This window comes from Sinohyriopsis cumingii, chromosome 1, assembly GCF_028554795.1.
Source record: "Sinohyriopsis cumingii isolate HCF-2022 chromosome 1, ASM2855479v2, whole genome shotgun sequence".
Taxonomy (NCBI): Eukaryota; Metazoa; Mollusca; class Bivalvia; order Unionida; family Unionidae; genus Sinohyriopsis; species Sinohyriopsis cumingii.
In genome coordinates, this window is record NC_142961.1 from 15,237,974 (window position 1) to 15,254,174 (window position 16,201).

General features: G+C 35.7%; 1 protein-coding gene across 5 annotated transcripts in view; it reads right to left on the reverse strand.

The window, feature by feature from the left end:
* Positions 1-16,201, reverse strand: part of LOC149806446 (uncharacterized) — an 84,019-nt gene that overhangs the window by 23,851 nt on the left and 43,967 nt on the right. For 2 of the 5 annotated variants that reach the window (XM_089953414.1, XM_089953433.1), the window contains exons 15-20: positions 14,986-15,285; positions 11,684-11,840; positions 10,416-10,547; positions 9,160-9,288; positions 7,409-7,500; positions 1,849-1,950 (exon numbers count right to left, since the gene is read on the reverse strand). In XM_089953414.1, coding sequence (XP_089809540.1) covers positions 1,849-1,950; positions 7,409-7,500; positions 9,160-9,288; positions 10,416-10,547; positions 11,684-11,840; positions 14,986-15,285 — 912 coding nt within the window. Of the gene's footprint in view, positions 1-1,842; positions 1,951-7,408; positions 7,501-9,159; positions 9,289-10,415; positions 10,548-11,683; positions 11,841-14,985; positions 15,286-16,201 lie in introns of all 5 variants that reach the window. The other 3 variants (XM_089953394.1, XM_089953405.1, XM_089953424.1) reach the window with 2 other exon arrangements.

Sequence of the window (16,201 nt, forward strand, 5' to 3'; positions counted from 1 at the left end):
GATGCTGTCTTCAGAAATTTATGATGCTGTTGATAACATATGTTGGGAAAGCAAATGTTTCAAAATTTCTCAACTCTTTTGTTGGTATCTTCATCCAAATTTTATGCCATATCAGCATCATCTGTCCAATGAAAGTACTTTATACCATATGAGCATCATCTGTCCAATGAAAGTACTTTATGCCATATCAGCATCATTTGTCCAATAAAAGTACTTTATGCCATATCAGCAGCATCTGTCCAATGAAAGTGCTTTATGCCAGGACGTTTTCTGTCAAAGTTTGTCAAATTTTGTTGAGCAGTTGTTGAGATACAATTTGTTTATTTTTTGTGTTGGACTGTTTAGTAATGTAGGAAAATTTGATAGCAGATTGGCATAAAATATTTAAACCTGAAAGCCCTTCAGGCCTGTATGCTCTGTCAAATTTGGCATTCAAGGATTTTTGTAGGATTCACTCTAATTTCTAATTCATTAAGCAAACACAACCCAAAAAATTATGCGGCAATTGTGTGGCATCAGATTTTCAAAGACTTACATTTAATTATTCATTGAATCTATCCTATGATCAGAAAGTTTCACCCATTTTTCAAATGGCTGGTGAATACCTCCGTCCCATTTAGACCTTGGTCATTTAATTTTTTTTTAATTTTAAATTATTGCAGTCTTATTTGATGATAGACTGGCATGCAAGCCATCAGACCTGGATTCACTGTGGCATAGTTTAATTGAAAATGGTCTTTTAATTTTTTTTATTGTAGCGGATGAAGCTTAAAAAAGCCAATGTGGACAGATAATGCACGATACATGCCCGACGCAGGGGCATATTACAAATGGCCTCTATATGTACGGCCTGGTGAAATAAATTTTGTGACAGTGAATTTTCTCTCAACAACTTAACAATGATTCGGAGTTTGTAGATGTCTCCATTGTAAACATCAATTATGTAGAAGATATATCATTTTCTAATTAAAGGTCAAGTCTAGTCAAATTTTAGGAAGTAAAGTTTGCTTTATAAAATCATTAATAATATCTCATACATCAAATTGATCATTTAGTTTAGTAAATGTAAAATAGTCGCTTATCTCTGATTTTAATAGCGAATGCCAACCCTGTGAGGAAAACAAAACTAAATTTCAGGAAATACTTGTGATTTACCAGTCTTTGCATGATGTCATTCATGTTCAATTAGCAATTTTTTCCACTCAACTGGTGATAATATTGCCCAAAATCAACTCTTCTTTCAGGACATCAGTTATAAATAGAAGACTACAATTTTACATACTTTCAAACTCTGGGCACTCGTTCTGTTATTTAGTCCTCTTCGTCCCGTCTGGGACAAAAGGCTGCAACTATCTGCCACCATCTAGGTCCATCTTTAGCAATGGCATGTGCCTTGCCCCAGGAAAGCCCCATCTCTTCCAGCTTGGTCATCACTGGGTTTGACCCAGATGGTGTACGCTCAATAATGGGTACTAACAGTGCCAAATACAACCAAGATGACTGTTCATGTCAGGTGCTTGAACCAGGCATAACATTTAACATACACATTTGCTTACAAGACAGGTCCAACTGCAAACAATATAAACCCTGATTTGCCATTGCATTGTGCACTGGCAGTCCAGGGTATATGTTGTTTGTTCTACTAATTTCCCCAAACATAATGCACAGACCCTGATCGCCTGCGCATTATGTGATGGCATATCTGGGTCTGTGTAGTTTGCAGCTGGACTCGGCTTATAAGCCAGTAAACAATAGTACTCATCACTGTGCGCCATTTTGGTCAGATGCAAAAACAGACATTTTTTAATTAGCGTATGGTATTATAAAAGCAAAAGTACTAACCCATACCTCTTGGAAGCGAGCTTTCAGCTGTGCCACACTATCCTTTTGAAGATTTACAATCTGCTGTTCCAAATGACACACCTTGGACTTAAGCTCCATCTGGAACTCCTAAAGACACAGGACACCTCAGTCAATATTAACAATCACTTATGTGCAATTAAAATATGCTTTTTCAGTGCACTACTTACAAGTCTTCCTTGTTTGCTGCGGGTACTTTCTTTGAATTCAACTGTTTGGTGCGATATTTCTTTCGATACAGGGATATTTTTATCCGGTATGTAGTCTTACATACATAGGTAGCTTCCAGCTGTGATGACACTTGTGATTTTGTTGTAGATCATTAGTAATTCGTACATCTGGTAAAAGGTCATCTAAATATAAAGATCATAAAGTTTACAAAGTTCAAATGTTAGTCAGGAAACTCCAGAAAAATTCTTCAATTCTGAAGCTTTGCCTCTGGTTTCAAAATTTTCCTTAGTATTTTGACCAAAATTTGAACTCAGGAAACCAAATATGATCCCCTCTTAATGGCAGGTGAAAGTGAATATATTTCATACAAGAAAATTATTTTCTTTCTAAGCCATTTGCTCAGATATGTACTGATTTTTATGCTTAAAATAATCATGTATAGACAAACTTCAATAACTATACTTGACGATAAATAAAGAGTATGATGAACTAAAATCATGCTTCCATAGCTGATATGCTAAATACTAAATAGGTCACACAGAATATCTAGAAAAAAAGATGTTACTGGTGATGATCAGTGCAATATATAACTGATCCTTGCAACGTCATTAACCCTTTACTTCATGCAAGCGCCTTTTGATGCCTGTACGCCATTCGCATGGAAGCAATTTTTGACACCTGCTGTAAACGTCAGCCATTTTAAGCCGGTTTTTGTAGCAGCACCTTCGGGGAAAACCCCCTATTAGTACTACATTCATTTCTGCGAATGACAATTACGTCAGATCATGTGGTCACTGTTTATGCTCTGGTCGATATCTGCCATTTAAAGTAACTGGGTCGTAATCTCCACTCTCCAAAATGGTTTCACTCAGTACTTAATAAATTTTCACGATTAGAATCACAACTATAAAAGATTCAATAACTTAGGTAAAGGCTCTGATATTGATGTAGGCAGCAATTAGTTTTTATAAATTATCAAATTCAGATGACATAAGAGATGCAGACGCAGACAAAAAACTTGTAAATTTCGAGTACAAGAAATGGCAGCTACGGATGGTCATGCGGTCTCACTGACTTGATGGTGAATGAGTTCTCTCAAGATCTTAAAGCACATACAAAATTCTTCCTTGAAAAATAATTATACAGTTATAACAATCGGACTTTAGTCTTAAATTTTTCCACACATAATAGATGTGTACCAAGAATAAAATGGTTAAAATTGCTGTTGAACGTAACATATACTACACTGCTTAACAGTTAACAGGCAGGCCTGTGCGTATGGAGTCGAATAGGTAACAGGTGTTCTATTTATAGCGCGCTGCACTGGGTAACTTTGCTCTATGAGGTAAAGGGTTAATCAAAATAATCCACTCTGAATGGGTAATTGTAACTCATGCCAAGCAAGTTAGTGAGTGGAAATAACAGTAACCAGGATAACTACATGTACACTTGATTCACTGGAACAATATAAAAAATTTCATAACTCTTTTTTCAAAGGGTTAACATACAACAAATAAATGTACAATCAAATATTGAATTACCAGATTATATTATTGACACTGATTTATCAATACTAGCAGCTTTGTTAAAATCTAGGAATGAAACAGAACGAAAATGGGGTGGTGGTGGAGTGGTCATCATCCAATGTGTCCAACATTTTGCTGGATTTTTAATTTTCTGGTTTGGGGTAACAATGAAAACCATGAAATTGGTCCCCACAAAAATTTCTAATATTACAGTACATGATAAAAGTGAACATCCCAATCTGCTGGTTCATATAAAGAAACATTTGTTAATTGAACAAGTTATCAGTAGCAGGTTCATCCTTTACTTCAAGTGCTTTTACATCATCCTCATGCATGCTTTTTAAGGACATCTGATGTCATTGGTCTATCAATTATATCTCTGTGTAATGGGCAAGGTATAAACAACTTCGCTACATCAATATACAACACCTGTACTAACGACATGATCAAACATCCTTCCCTGTCCTTGGCAAATTAAAAAAACAAAAACATGAAAACAAATAAATAAAAAGGGACAGAAATACACTCAATATAGAAGTTCGAAAAGTGCATCAATGTACCGACACAATGTATTAAGTGGATCATACATAGTAAAACAACAATACGTAGGTTTCCTATTGTCACATTATAAAAACATCAGTGTATTGATACAATGTACAAAGGCTATACATGGCAGCCAGTATAACTGGGAGGCAGAACCTGGGAAAACCATGAGAACCACCAACCAATAAGAAGCTACTGGCAAGCTTTCTCACAGAAGCGCATTGACCAAGCCCGAGATTTGAACCCACGCAGACAGATGTGATATGGCAGTGATTGGTAAAGGAATGCGTTTAAGATCCCTTGGCTACCTGGGGCCCCTGCATCGAAAAATATTATCAGTGGCAATAATGTAGCTATCAAAAACTGCTCAATGAAAGCACTTTTTTAAAATAGTAAATTATGGTTCCCATACAATACTTACCTGATCACAGTACACTGGAATAACTTTCTTTGCTACCTCTGAATCCAGCCCACCCAGAAAGATGGAAATATGTTGTTCTGTCTAAATATTATAGATATACAAAGGGAAATAACTCTTACAGATTAACTACCTTTATCACCCACTAGATGGCTACCCAGCTGAAACCAATTTGTTTTGCTACTTCTGTGACAGCTAAAAGGTTGCTTATATTGTGGGGAGGGGTTTATTTGCAATGTATTCAGCTAGATTTGCTAAGTATTATGGGAGAAAGATAATTTACTAAAATAATTTGCTTTCTACTGCAAATACTTCACCGAATCACATTACATTAGAATAATAGGTACAAAGATAAGGAAAGACCGAGCATGCTACCTCTACCAGTAATCCAGGAGGAGCATTACTGCTGTAATAACAGCTGAAATTCTCCAAATGGTAGTTTAGCACAATGGAAGACCTTAGTTATACACATGCCAGGAGATTCTTATGGACTTAGGGGATTATTCACTCTTACAAGTTTTTCCAGGCAAATTCAGTGAAAGTGGCCAATAAAGCTGGGACGGGAGGCTTTGCTGTGCTTTCATGAATGTTGCATGATTACAGTGTGTAGCTATCACTGTAGTTCTCTCCACTGTAAGGTCAAGTCCCACAAATAAAAGCTGCGGAAAGTGGTCTGAAACTTTCACTCCAACTGACTCCATTATGTCTTGTTTGGATGCCAAGTCATGGAAATGTATTTCATGATCTGAGATTTTCATAAATCATATTTGTTCCTGAAAGAGGTCAGTATACACCAATTTAATAACTCTCTTTAACCAAGTAGCTAATGCTTGTGGTGTTCTGTCTTGCTTTCTGGGTTTGAGATAGAAAAAGCCAGGACTGGCTTTAGATAATATTTTAGTATTTACGTAATCTTTGAGCTTTGCCTCTCACGACAAATTGAGAAGACAGGGTGAACAGTCATTTTTTGATTGCCAGGTGACGACAACCAGTGTTTTTGCAATGAAACCAGGTTTATCAATAGGACAACTAACCCACTGGGACAGAGTTGCATTATTTCAGATACACAGAGAGGGCAATTAGCTCACAGACTCTGCATGCCTAGGCAAACACTATCAGAAATCAAGTTTTATATGATAGTGAGTGAGGTCTGAATAGATTAATATTGGACAGAAAGCTGTAAAGGTCCTTGCTGTGTCCAATATTGTCAGAATGTGAGATAATGGACTGGTATCCCTTTATATGTGTGTGTGTGTGTGTGATTTGGATTTTTAACGTAGCTTTAAAAAAATTTCAGTTATATCACTATAATGTCTGCAGTGTAGCAGTTTATAGTGATGTCTAGCACTGGGGCATCATACCGCAGACATGTAGCATGATGTCCCACCCAGTCACATTATCCTGACACCAGGCCGACCAGTCCTAACACTAACCTCTTAATGCTGAGCGCCAGGCAAGGCAGCAGTTAGTACCATTTTTGTAAGTCTTTGGTATGACTTGGCCAGGGTTCGAACCCAAGGTGGACGCTCTAACCACTAGGCCACCGGAGTGGTCTAAAACTGACTCTAAATATAGGACTATCATCATGTCTATATCTACTTAAGCTTTGACCTTGTAGGTAGGGATAACTGAAGGTAGAGGATGACATGTAGAGGGAGACAGGATACAGTAAATTCATCCATTCTATTGCTGGATTGGATCATTCAAGGATTTCGGTTTCAACCCTTTTGTCGGGTTGGGGATTATCCTCCTCTTGTAAACCTTAGGTCATTTGGGTAAATCATTCTGTATAGCAATGACGATGCCATATCGCTGGTATCATTTTCCCAAAGGATATGCTGTTAAAATTGGTGGTATACTATAATACCACTGGGCGCAGCCAGACGACTATGAATAAACCCAGTTTGCAATAAAGTGGCACAGTATTGTTTGGCACAGTATATTTTGTAGCTGTTGGAATACGTGGACAGCTTGAGGGCTCAGCAGTCCAAGATAAGGGACTTGTGACCACTGTAGTTGTGTACATACAGACTGACCGGCTTGCTGACAGAAGGAAAGGTACATGATAAATACCATGATGATCAGGCCAATCAGCCATCTTGACTTAATGATTGTCATGCCAACATGGGCAGAGCTAAGAGCTTATAACCAATGGGATCCTGAAAATTATCTTTTTCTATTCTTGACATTCCTGATGATATAGAATTATTTATTGCATGCATGATTCCATCTCTGGGTTAGAATCTAATGCGGTCTTCTGAATCTTCATGGGGATGGTGGCAGCATCTGTGTTCCCCACGAGACTTGCAAGTGATTCTGAAGTGGGATGCAGGCTCTGTATTTCATGCTGAGAACTTTTCTTTAAGGACATTAGACCATATATCTTCTGCCTAACAGCACACACTTTACAAGTGTGTGATGAAGAGCCATTCATACTGAACAAGCACATTTTGCCCCATACTATTTTGAATCTCTTGCATTTGTTACATCATGTTGTTATAGCTGTAATGAAAAGAGAATAAAGTGCAGAGAACAAATATATATATATATATATATATTACAAATAAATGCCAACCTTGTAAAAATAATGAATTCTAATTAGCATAAATGCATTAAGTCAGCACCCTGGAAAATCCACTGGAGAAGATGCTTGTTGCTGTTCCAAGTCAAATGTGATAAAAGTGAACATACAATAATTTCAAAATATTAATATATTCACCAGATTTTACAAAACTCTTGTATGCACCATATAAAACAACATTCTGACTCATTGTGCCACTGAAAAAGAAATGTGGACGTTTTAAATTCTTTTCCTATTAAAGTAGAAGAACCTCTGACAACAAAGCCAACCCAAAATCTCTGTATAAGAATACTTGTTCTTACTACTGACCTTCTCCTGGTGTATCTGTTGCTTCAGGGATTCTTTGTATTGGGGAGTCTGCATGAAAGCCAAGAACTGGGTAAACTGTTGTCTCATTATATCTACAAAACATTTAATAAAAATGAAGTGCATATAATGTATCTAATGGGAATTTAATACTTTTGGGTGTACTTTTCTTCACAGATTTTGCTTTTGCTATGAACTATGAATTTAAAGGCCAAATCAACAATCATCCAGCTGAGGAAACATATAAGACCAGCCACAAATCTAACTAATCACAAAAATATTTTTTTTGGGCAAAATAATGAAAAATGATAACCACAAATGTAAATCAATTCCCCAATACCTGGTAGCCTGCGACACCCAAATTGTAGCTCCTGGCATATAAGTCTCAGTCACAACTTGGTCTGGCAACTAGATTTAGATGCCGATGGTTCACAATAAGTTTAATTTTCTATGATGAAATATAAATTTATATGAGTAATCCAGTGATCTCTTACTTGGTTTTCATCCTAGGTATTAATGCCTAATTTAGATTCTATACCTGTTAGCATAGTCAATCATGCATAACGATCACACTCCTACAGTTGTTCATCTTTAATTTCCGACACCAAGCATGGCACATCTTTACTTTCCGACGCTGAGCATGGCATAGCAAAACAACAAAATATCAAAGGATGAAGCACCAGCAAAATATCTTTACTTAGAAGAATCACGTTCTCTTCAGCTATCTTTGTTGGCTCATCTTGTGCTTTAGACTTATCTTTGTGCTAAGATATGAATGTCATGAAAAGACTATTTCTATTTTATAGAAACATCTTAGGGACAAATACTTAGGACTGTTCCATTTTAACATAGATGATAGTACTCAGGGAAGTCAGTTTTTTTCAAAATATATGCAGGGTTTTATAATTACACAAAGAATTGAAATGAAATGATACAAAATTCTAAAGTGCATCTATGGGTGACTACTTCACACTGAAAGTGCCTTCCCCGAGTCCCAAGTATAATTTAATGGAACAGCTTTTACCTGTGCTAATTATGATTATGTCTTTTCTTATTCGTTGTTGTTGAAAGTAAATGATACTAGCTCCGTTAACTTAATCAAAGTTCCCTTGTGTTATAAGGGCATATAATGAAATTGCTATGTTATAGATACTAAATCCTGATGTTGATCAGATTGTACTTTTCTGGTAGGCTTTCTTGACAAATTAAGTTAATAATTTTTTATTAGATATATTTGAAAATTATTTCAATTTACTAATGAATTTTCTTAGGTAATGTCTCACACTGGATAATAGCCATACTTTAAGGCAGATTTTTCTGCCCCTCCAGTATTTGATGTTTCAAAAGAATGGTAGGATAACTGCAGAGCAGTTTTACCAATAATTTTGTTTTAGGATAATTACATATCCTAGCAGCATACTGGGTGAATTCTGATGAAATTATGTATTTAACATATCCTAGCAACATACTGGGTGAATTCTGATGAAATTATCTACTTAACATAACCTAGCAACATACTGGGTGAATTCTAATGAAATTATGTATTTAACATATCTTGCAACGATTTTAAATACAGAGAATTGGACACAAAGTGATATAATGTATTCTTATATTGAATATAGACAACAATTTTAGCCAGCTAAATATCTTAAACTTTCTAAAATAAGTTGAGGATAAGCTATACTTTTAGGATAAGAGAATAGTTGTTTCAGTCAAATTTTTTGGTCTTAATAAAATATGTGAAGCCTTCTTACCCATTAACTGCTGTAAGGCTGGACCCATTTCCAGAGCAGAGACTGTTTGCTTCTGGATGGTTGGCTTGAAGTATGAGTTTGACATGCTGGTCATACTACGATCATTGTAATTGACAGTGCATTTATTGTCTGGAACAGAAACAAAGTAAAAGATGGTTTCATATGGCCAAAACAAAAACTTTTCCCTAAAATTCAACTTATGCGAACTGACTGCAAAGTAACTGAAGACCATCATTTAAGTCTTTACCACTACAACAGTAGACTGGGATTGGAAAGTAGTTTTGCCAAGTAATTCTTTTGCCTACTTCGATGTATAAATCATAACTGGAAAAACGTCATTCTCTGCATAGTTACAAAATACCTTATTTGAGATAATTCTTCTGTTTTAATAATAATGAGCCTTGAGAGTGATGAGATACAGGATGTTAGTATAGGAAACTGCCTTTGTTAGTATAGGAAACTGCCTTTTTTAAGTTTATTTTGCAATTGTTTTTATATATCTAAGTACTAAATGCACTTTTACATACCTTCCATTTTTTTAAAGTGCTTACATTCTAAGGTACTTGCATGGTCCCTTACTGTATTGATGTATTATGCTATCTAACAAATTGTGTTTATTTAAGGCCTTTATTGTTTTATTTAATTTTTAAAAACCCATAAATTTCATTGTTTTAATCATACTAATTAGAAATAAATCTGAACTATCTTAATTGGTTTGAGAGTGGTAGATGTGCACCTCCATCAGAAAATCAAATTTTACCAGCAACTTTGTGGTGGACAAAATGCTCAAGTTGCATGGGGCAAGAAATTACCATCTAACTGTTAATTTTCATCTTTATAAAGACTTAACTGCAAAGAAAAAAAAGTGTAGCTAATGAACCAATGGCATAAAGCTTGTTTTATACTGGAATTCCTCAGTGCTATTGAAAATGAGATCGCAGGTACCATGTGTAGAGTATGAGATTGCAGGTACCATATATACCTGATTACAAGTCAAACTGCAAACAACAAAGACCCTGATTTGCCCTGGCAAAATGGACCTGCAGATGAGGTTTTATGTTGCTTGATGTAATGTTTACTCCTAACAAACTGCATATACCCAGATCTGTCAGTACATTATGTGGTAGCAGCAGATCTGGGTCTGTGCACCTTGCAATATTCTTAAAAGTGAGTATATACTGTGTAACAGGTTTGTATTTTCCACAATGTAATAAAAGCAGACGCAAGAAGATGAAACTTTACAGGAGGCCTCTTACCTGTGGTTGTGGTTGAGAGAAGGGTATGGTTGTGGAGTAAATTCAAGCTGTCTAGGGCAAGCACTTTTTCCTTGTTCCTGGTTTTTGCAGCTGCCTTTGCTCTCATGGCCGTCAAGAGACTATGCTTCTTGGCTGTTGTAGAAACATGATACTCATAAAAAAATCTGCACAACCATCCAAGCAAGGAATGTGGCATTTTCATAAGGAACCATACTCTGTTAATCTCAAAAGAATTAAAAAAAATTGAATACAGCATTCCCCCTTTAAGAGATCCCTTTATGAAACTGGCCACATCTGATGGGAGGCAATCTTCAGCAGGAAAGTGGTATATTTTACCATACTGTAACTCCCCAATTTTGACAAATGCTTCTCTTCAAAAGTTACTTTTTCATTCCAGAAAGGATGATTTCATGGATTGGGGGGTGGGGCGTAAAGAAGGTGTGTAAACCATGATTTGAAAATAACGTTTCTTAACAATGTAGAAGTAAACTAGTTGGGAAAAAGTTAAGACAAAACATATTTGTAGCAAAAAAAAGAAAGACATGATCAAATTCTGTGTCCACAAAGTACAATAGTATTCACTGCTGCATATAGATATGTTTGAGGGAAATAGTAACGTCAACATGAATCCTGCCTGAAGTTGTATAACCTTCGAATTCCACCACTGTACAGTATAATTAAAGCCATAACAATATTGAGATACATACGGGAGGTATCAGTAGGATCATGGCAGATGCTTACACCGAATTTTGATAATTTCAAAACGGCAACTAAATATCTGTGTGTGTAATTGTTTAAAATTTTGACAATTGCAAATCAATTAAGCACAAGGATTTGCAAGGAAAGATAGCTTTTAATTTTGTAAAATCCTTTTTGTTAGTTCTGACAAAGAAATGCACTGTACATCATAACCAAATGGTTAGATGGCAGGTCGTAATTACAAATGGTGTTTGTGTGTGTGATTTGGATTTTTAACATAGCTTTGACAAATGTTAAGTGCAAGGTATGATTCATATGAGACCTGTGTCAAATTGTCTTTCATCACGACATCGGTAGAGATGCTTAGAAGTCTGTTCCAACTGCAAACAACAAAGTCATTATGAGTCTATGTTGTTTGATCAACTGACTAACCTAATAAAACTGCATTGATCCAGTTCTGCCAGTTCATTATGCAACAGCAGATGTGGGTCTATGCAGTTTGCACTTGACCCAATTTATAAGTATATACGATATACAGATTACAAGATATCACTCACAGCACTCAATACCTGATCTTTTCTTTTGTTTTCGAGTTTCTTTCCTGTGGTCTTCCTTTCGTCGTAAGCTTCTATTTAGGGAAGCATTGCGTATATTTCTTACTCTCCTTGAGACTTGCTTCCTGGACCTGGTTTCTTGTTTCTTTATGGATTCATGCTCACTTTCAGCCTATGAATGTAGGACCAAAGTGAAAATTACTAAACACTGTTCACCAGCATCTCTGGATTTATGGACATGTTATTAAAATTTTATGGATATAATTAAAAACATGATTTTTTATTTATTTAAACAAACTGAAAATAGTACATATCTGGGTTAGCCATAAATAGTAAAGACGTTCTGTTTCATAAGTCTAGACTCCATGTCCCAAACAATCCTGGTTACTAGAGGACATAGCTGACTGTGATCTTCATAATGTTCATAAACTTTTTATGAGAGTCCTCAGACATAAGCCGACAAAGAGTTGTTTTCATTGAAAACTCTCAAAAGTAATTATAGTGTCATTTTGTTAGAGAGATAGTAAGTCAGGTGAACAGAGTTTCTGCTGTTATTATTGATGTAAATTGTAATTCTTGATATAACCAACATTTGATGATATATGGCCTGCAGTGTTGTCATTTAGAACAAAAACCACTCCGACAGATTGAAATCATGACCTCTGAGGTATGTCTGTCTGTCAGAGTAATGATACTATGCTGATAGAACAATCCAACGATGAAGGCATCCACTTTTTAAATACGCATCTACTTCTCAAAATAAAATAACAGTTTATACAAAGCACAATTTTTAGGATTTATTTTTAAGTCATTGAAAACGAGATGGTGGAATGAAATTATCAGAATTGTAATGCTTAAATCTTTGAGCTTTGTTCTTCAGAGTCATACCCCTCAAGAAAGGAACTATTTTGTTTATCAAATAAATTTTAATTAATTACATCAATTTACTGATTTATCCATTATTCACTTAATTACAAACTTTTATACTATGTATAATTTGGTTAATACACAAGGAAAAGAAGAAAAAAACTAGTGGATGAAACATAACTTAATTAAATTCATTTTCACAAAGTGAAAAGCACTGACATTAAAGACTGCATGAACTTTCCTTGAAGTCTAGTTGGTAATTATTACGTTTCCTGGTTAGGACAACATCTCTGATTGGTTTAATTTCTTCCGACTTGTCAAATCTGCCTAATTTTGTTCTCTGATTAAGATGAACAGCAACAACAAAGTGATCAAAGTCATAAACAGTATTGCAAAGGCTAAACATTTCATTTTGTTGATTTGTGAATTTTTGACTTCTGAAATGAATTTATTCTGGGTACAGTTTAATGGCATCCATGTCTCAATGTTTCATAGAAGTCACACAAAGCATGCAGTACAGTTAATAATATTCAACTAAATATGGAAGATATATTTTCCTCTAACTGTATTATTTTCTTATTTCTGCCTCTATCTCCATATACATCACAACATACATGTAATGACTCTATTTACATGCCTCCACCAAATATACTGGCTGCCATGCATAGCCTATCATGCGCTGAAACCACAATTCAGATGGAATAAAAATAGCTGGGTCAAAAATGTCATAATCGTGGGCCCAGACGTTGGGATTTATCAGGCTCTGGAAAGCCAAGTACACTGTGACACAAGCCTAGCTTTAGTTACAGTCACTTCCTGGTTCTTGCTTTTAAAAAAATTATTGTTTTATGTCTACAGAATGCCCAGTCAAGGAGCTAAAGTGACAATTTTCAACAAATATTTAATCTCTATTTAGCACCATACTTGCACAATATTTACATGTACATGTACACAACCCAAGACCTATATTCACTATATTCACCAGGAGGGAGAGGATGCTGACTTTTTAGTTCTGTTGACTTCGTTTACACCTTAATTTTTAGGGCTATCTGAATGTACTCGCTGTATGTTTAATATGTTAATTAAATGCTATTTAATGTTTAAAAGTTCTTTATTTTAACTCCTGCAGAATGGAAAACAAGTGTCAACAGATAATCTCCGGCTTAAGACCAGATGTACAGGGCCAAAATTGTTAGTGGCATCTAGATTCCTGTGCATACGTGCTGACCACGAGAGAGGCATAAGCATAATTTTTGCTAATATAAGTGGCAAAAAAGCGTAATCTATATGTTACTATTACTAACATTAGTACCCATACTTTGCTGAGGCTACGACATCAGAGCCAGTATGTTACTTGCTATAATTATAGTACAATGTATGAAAAATGTTAATTTATTTTTACCACTAACCTGGATCTTTGTACAATGGGCAAAATTCACATGGAGTAGAACCAGAATACAAACACAAAACATACCAAAAAATTATTTACATTCAACACTCATTTTAACTAGTCCACATGTCTATAACTTTTGCCAAATGACTGTGAAGTCCACAGATTCTGTCCTCAATCTGACTGCAGTATTGCATCACTCATATTCTTCTTTACAAATTTCTAAAGCAACATTGAATTGCCCTTTTTCTGATTGGACATGTTCTGAAGTTCAAAAAGACCATCTGCTCCAAGAATTTTCATCCAGCAGTCAACCAGTCCATGTCAATTACTATCGGGCATCACTTTCTTTACAAGTATAGAGAGGGAAAGTACATGCAGCTAGCTCTATGATGGACAAAAATTAGCTCTTATGTTATTCTTATGCAGCAATCTTTCTTTTTTAGAATATTCTCAAATTTTTATATAGAGTAGAATTAAAGAGATGATAATATAAATTACAAAAACAACTTTTATTGCTTTATTTTAATTTTATTTTTCTAACATACCCAAAAAGCTAAATCCATAGAGGCAAGCATAAGACAATTTGGTGGGGAAAAAAGCGTAATGGTTGGAATGTATGCACGTGTATGATGCAACCAAAGACAGAAAATATTTTCTCATTTGGTGGCAGGTAATTAATGTTTTCTGGAAGTGAACATCTTCTATCCTTTTAATGACTGTGAATGAATTCTCCTTGGCCTTGAACGAAAATTATATAAAAAAAACTTTCAAGGCCGAGTGAAAATAGAGCCAAAACCTGGGACTTAAACATCCCAACAGCATAGCAAGACAAACGTATGGAACTTTCCTCCATGCTCAATTCTGTGCTTAAATGAAATATTGTTGCAAATTTCCAAGGACATGGGTAGAAAGGAAGCATGATTCTATAAACTGAGCTCTTGTGATGGAAAAACTAGGAATGCAAGGCCAGGTCTAGACAGGATGGTAACATATAAATACAGAAAAAAACTCAATGACAAATTGAACTGACAAATAAACATAAGCTGGTACAACTTACATTTTCAGTTTCTTCTGTAGAAGAGGATCCCACAGATGTATTGGCTGCTGATGAGGACACTGAGACTGGATGTGTGAGGGATGACTTGGGTCGTGTGATCCATTCACACCATTGTCGCCGTGTTGTGGGACCGTATATCTGTGGTTCCTGCTGGGCAAAGTCAACCTCCTCTCCTTTGGTGACAGAGGGTTCAGAGCTGGTGTTGCTCATGGAATCAAAGTCCAGAACTTTGGCAGCCTGATACGTATGATCGCCCTTGTGTACTTTTTTCTTCTGATCTTTTACACATTGATTTTCCTCCTGTATAATAGGGAGAATATTAATCAGCAGTGAAACACTGTTGTTTTCATTTAGTACAAAGTGGACACCATTAGAAGTCTTTCAGTGAAAACTCCCATCTCATAAAGATCCATTCTGGGGGATTAGTGACAAGATTTTCTTGACAGCCATAACGGAAGCCATATCGGATGCATGGCTGGTACCATTTTCATGGAGGACCAACTAGATATCATAAGAAGTCTATTAGTGAAAACTCAATGTTAATATAGCCATCAAATTGGGAGTAGAGACAACAATACTTTAAAACCAACCACTAATGTGGCCATATTGAGGACTAGCAATTCAGGACGATCAAGACATGACAAGAACCCTTGTGATGCAAACCCCTTGTCAAAATGACTTTAGCAAGAATTTCTAGACATCATATCAGAATCTTTTTAATTTCAGATCAGCATAATTTTAATTTCAAAACATTATAAGAAAGCTTTTAGTAAAACCCAAAGAAGATATCACATTCACTCAGGATAAGCAGCAACAACAAGAATTTGAAGCTGGCTATTGTAGTAGCTATATCAAACCCAAGAACAGCACCAATTATGACCAACTAGACATCACTTGTGTATTGGTGAAAAACTGATGTCAATACGATTTTCCCTTCAAGTGGAGTGATGATAAATTTTCTAGATGGCTGCTTTGGTGGCCATGTTGGATCTTGGATCTGTACCATTTTCTTAAGAAGTCTTTTAGTGAAAACCTCCTGTTGATACCATCATCCATTCAGGACAGTAGTGGTACTAAGATTTTTAAGATGGCCACTGTGTGGTAGCCATACTGGATGACACATTGGCACCATGTTCGTTTATGACCAACTGGACATCGTATGTGGTCTTTTGGTGACAACTCCAAGTTGATATGATCATCCATTCAGGAGTAGTGG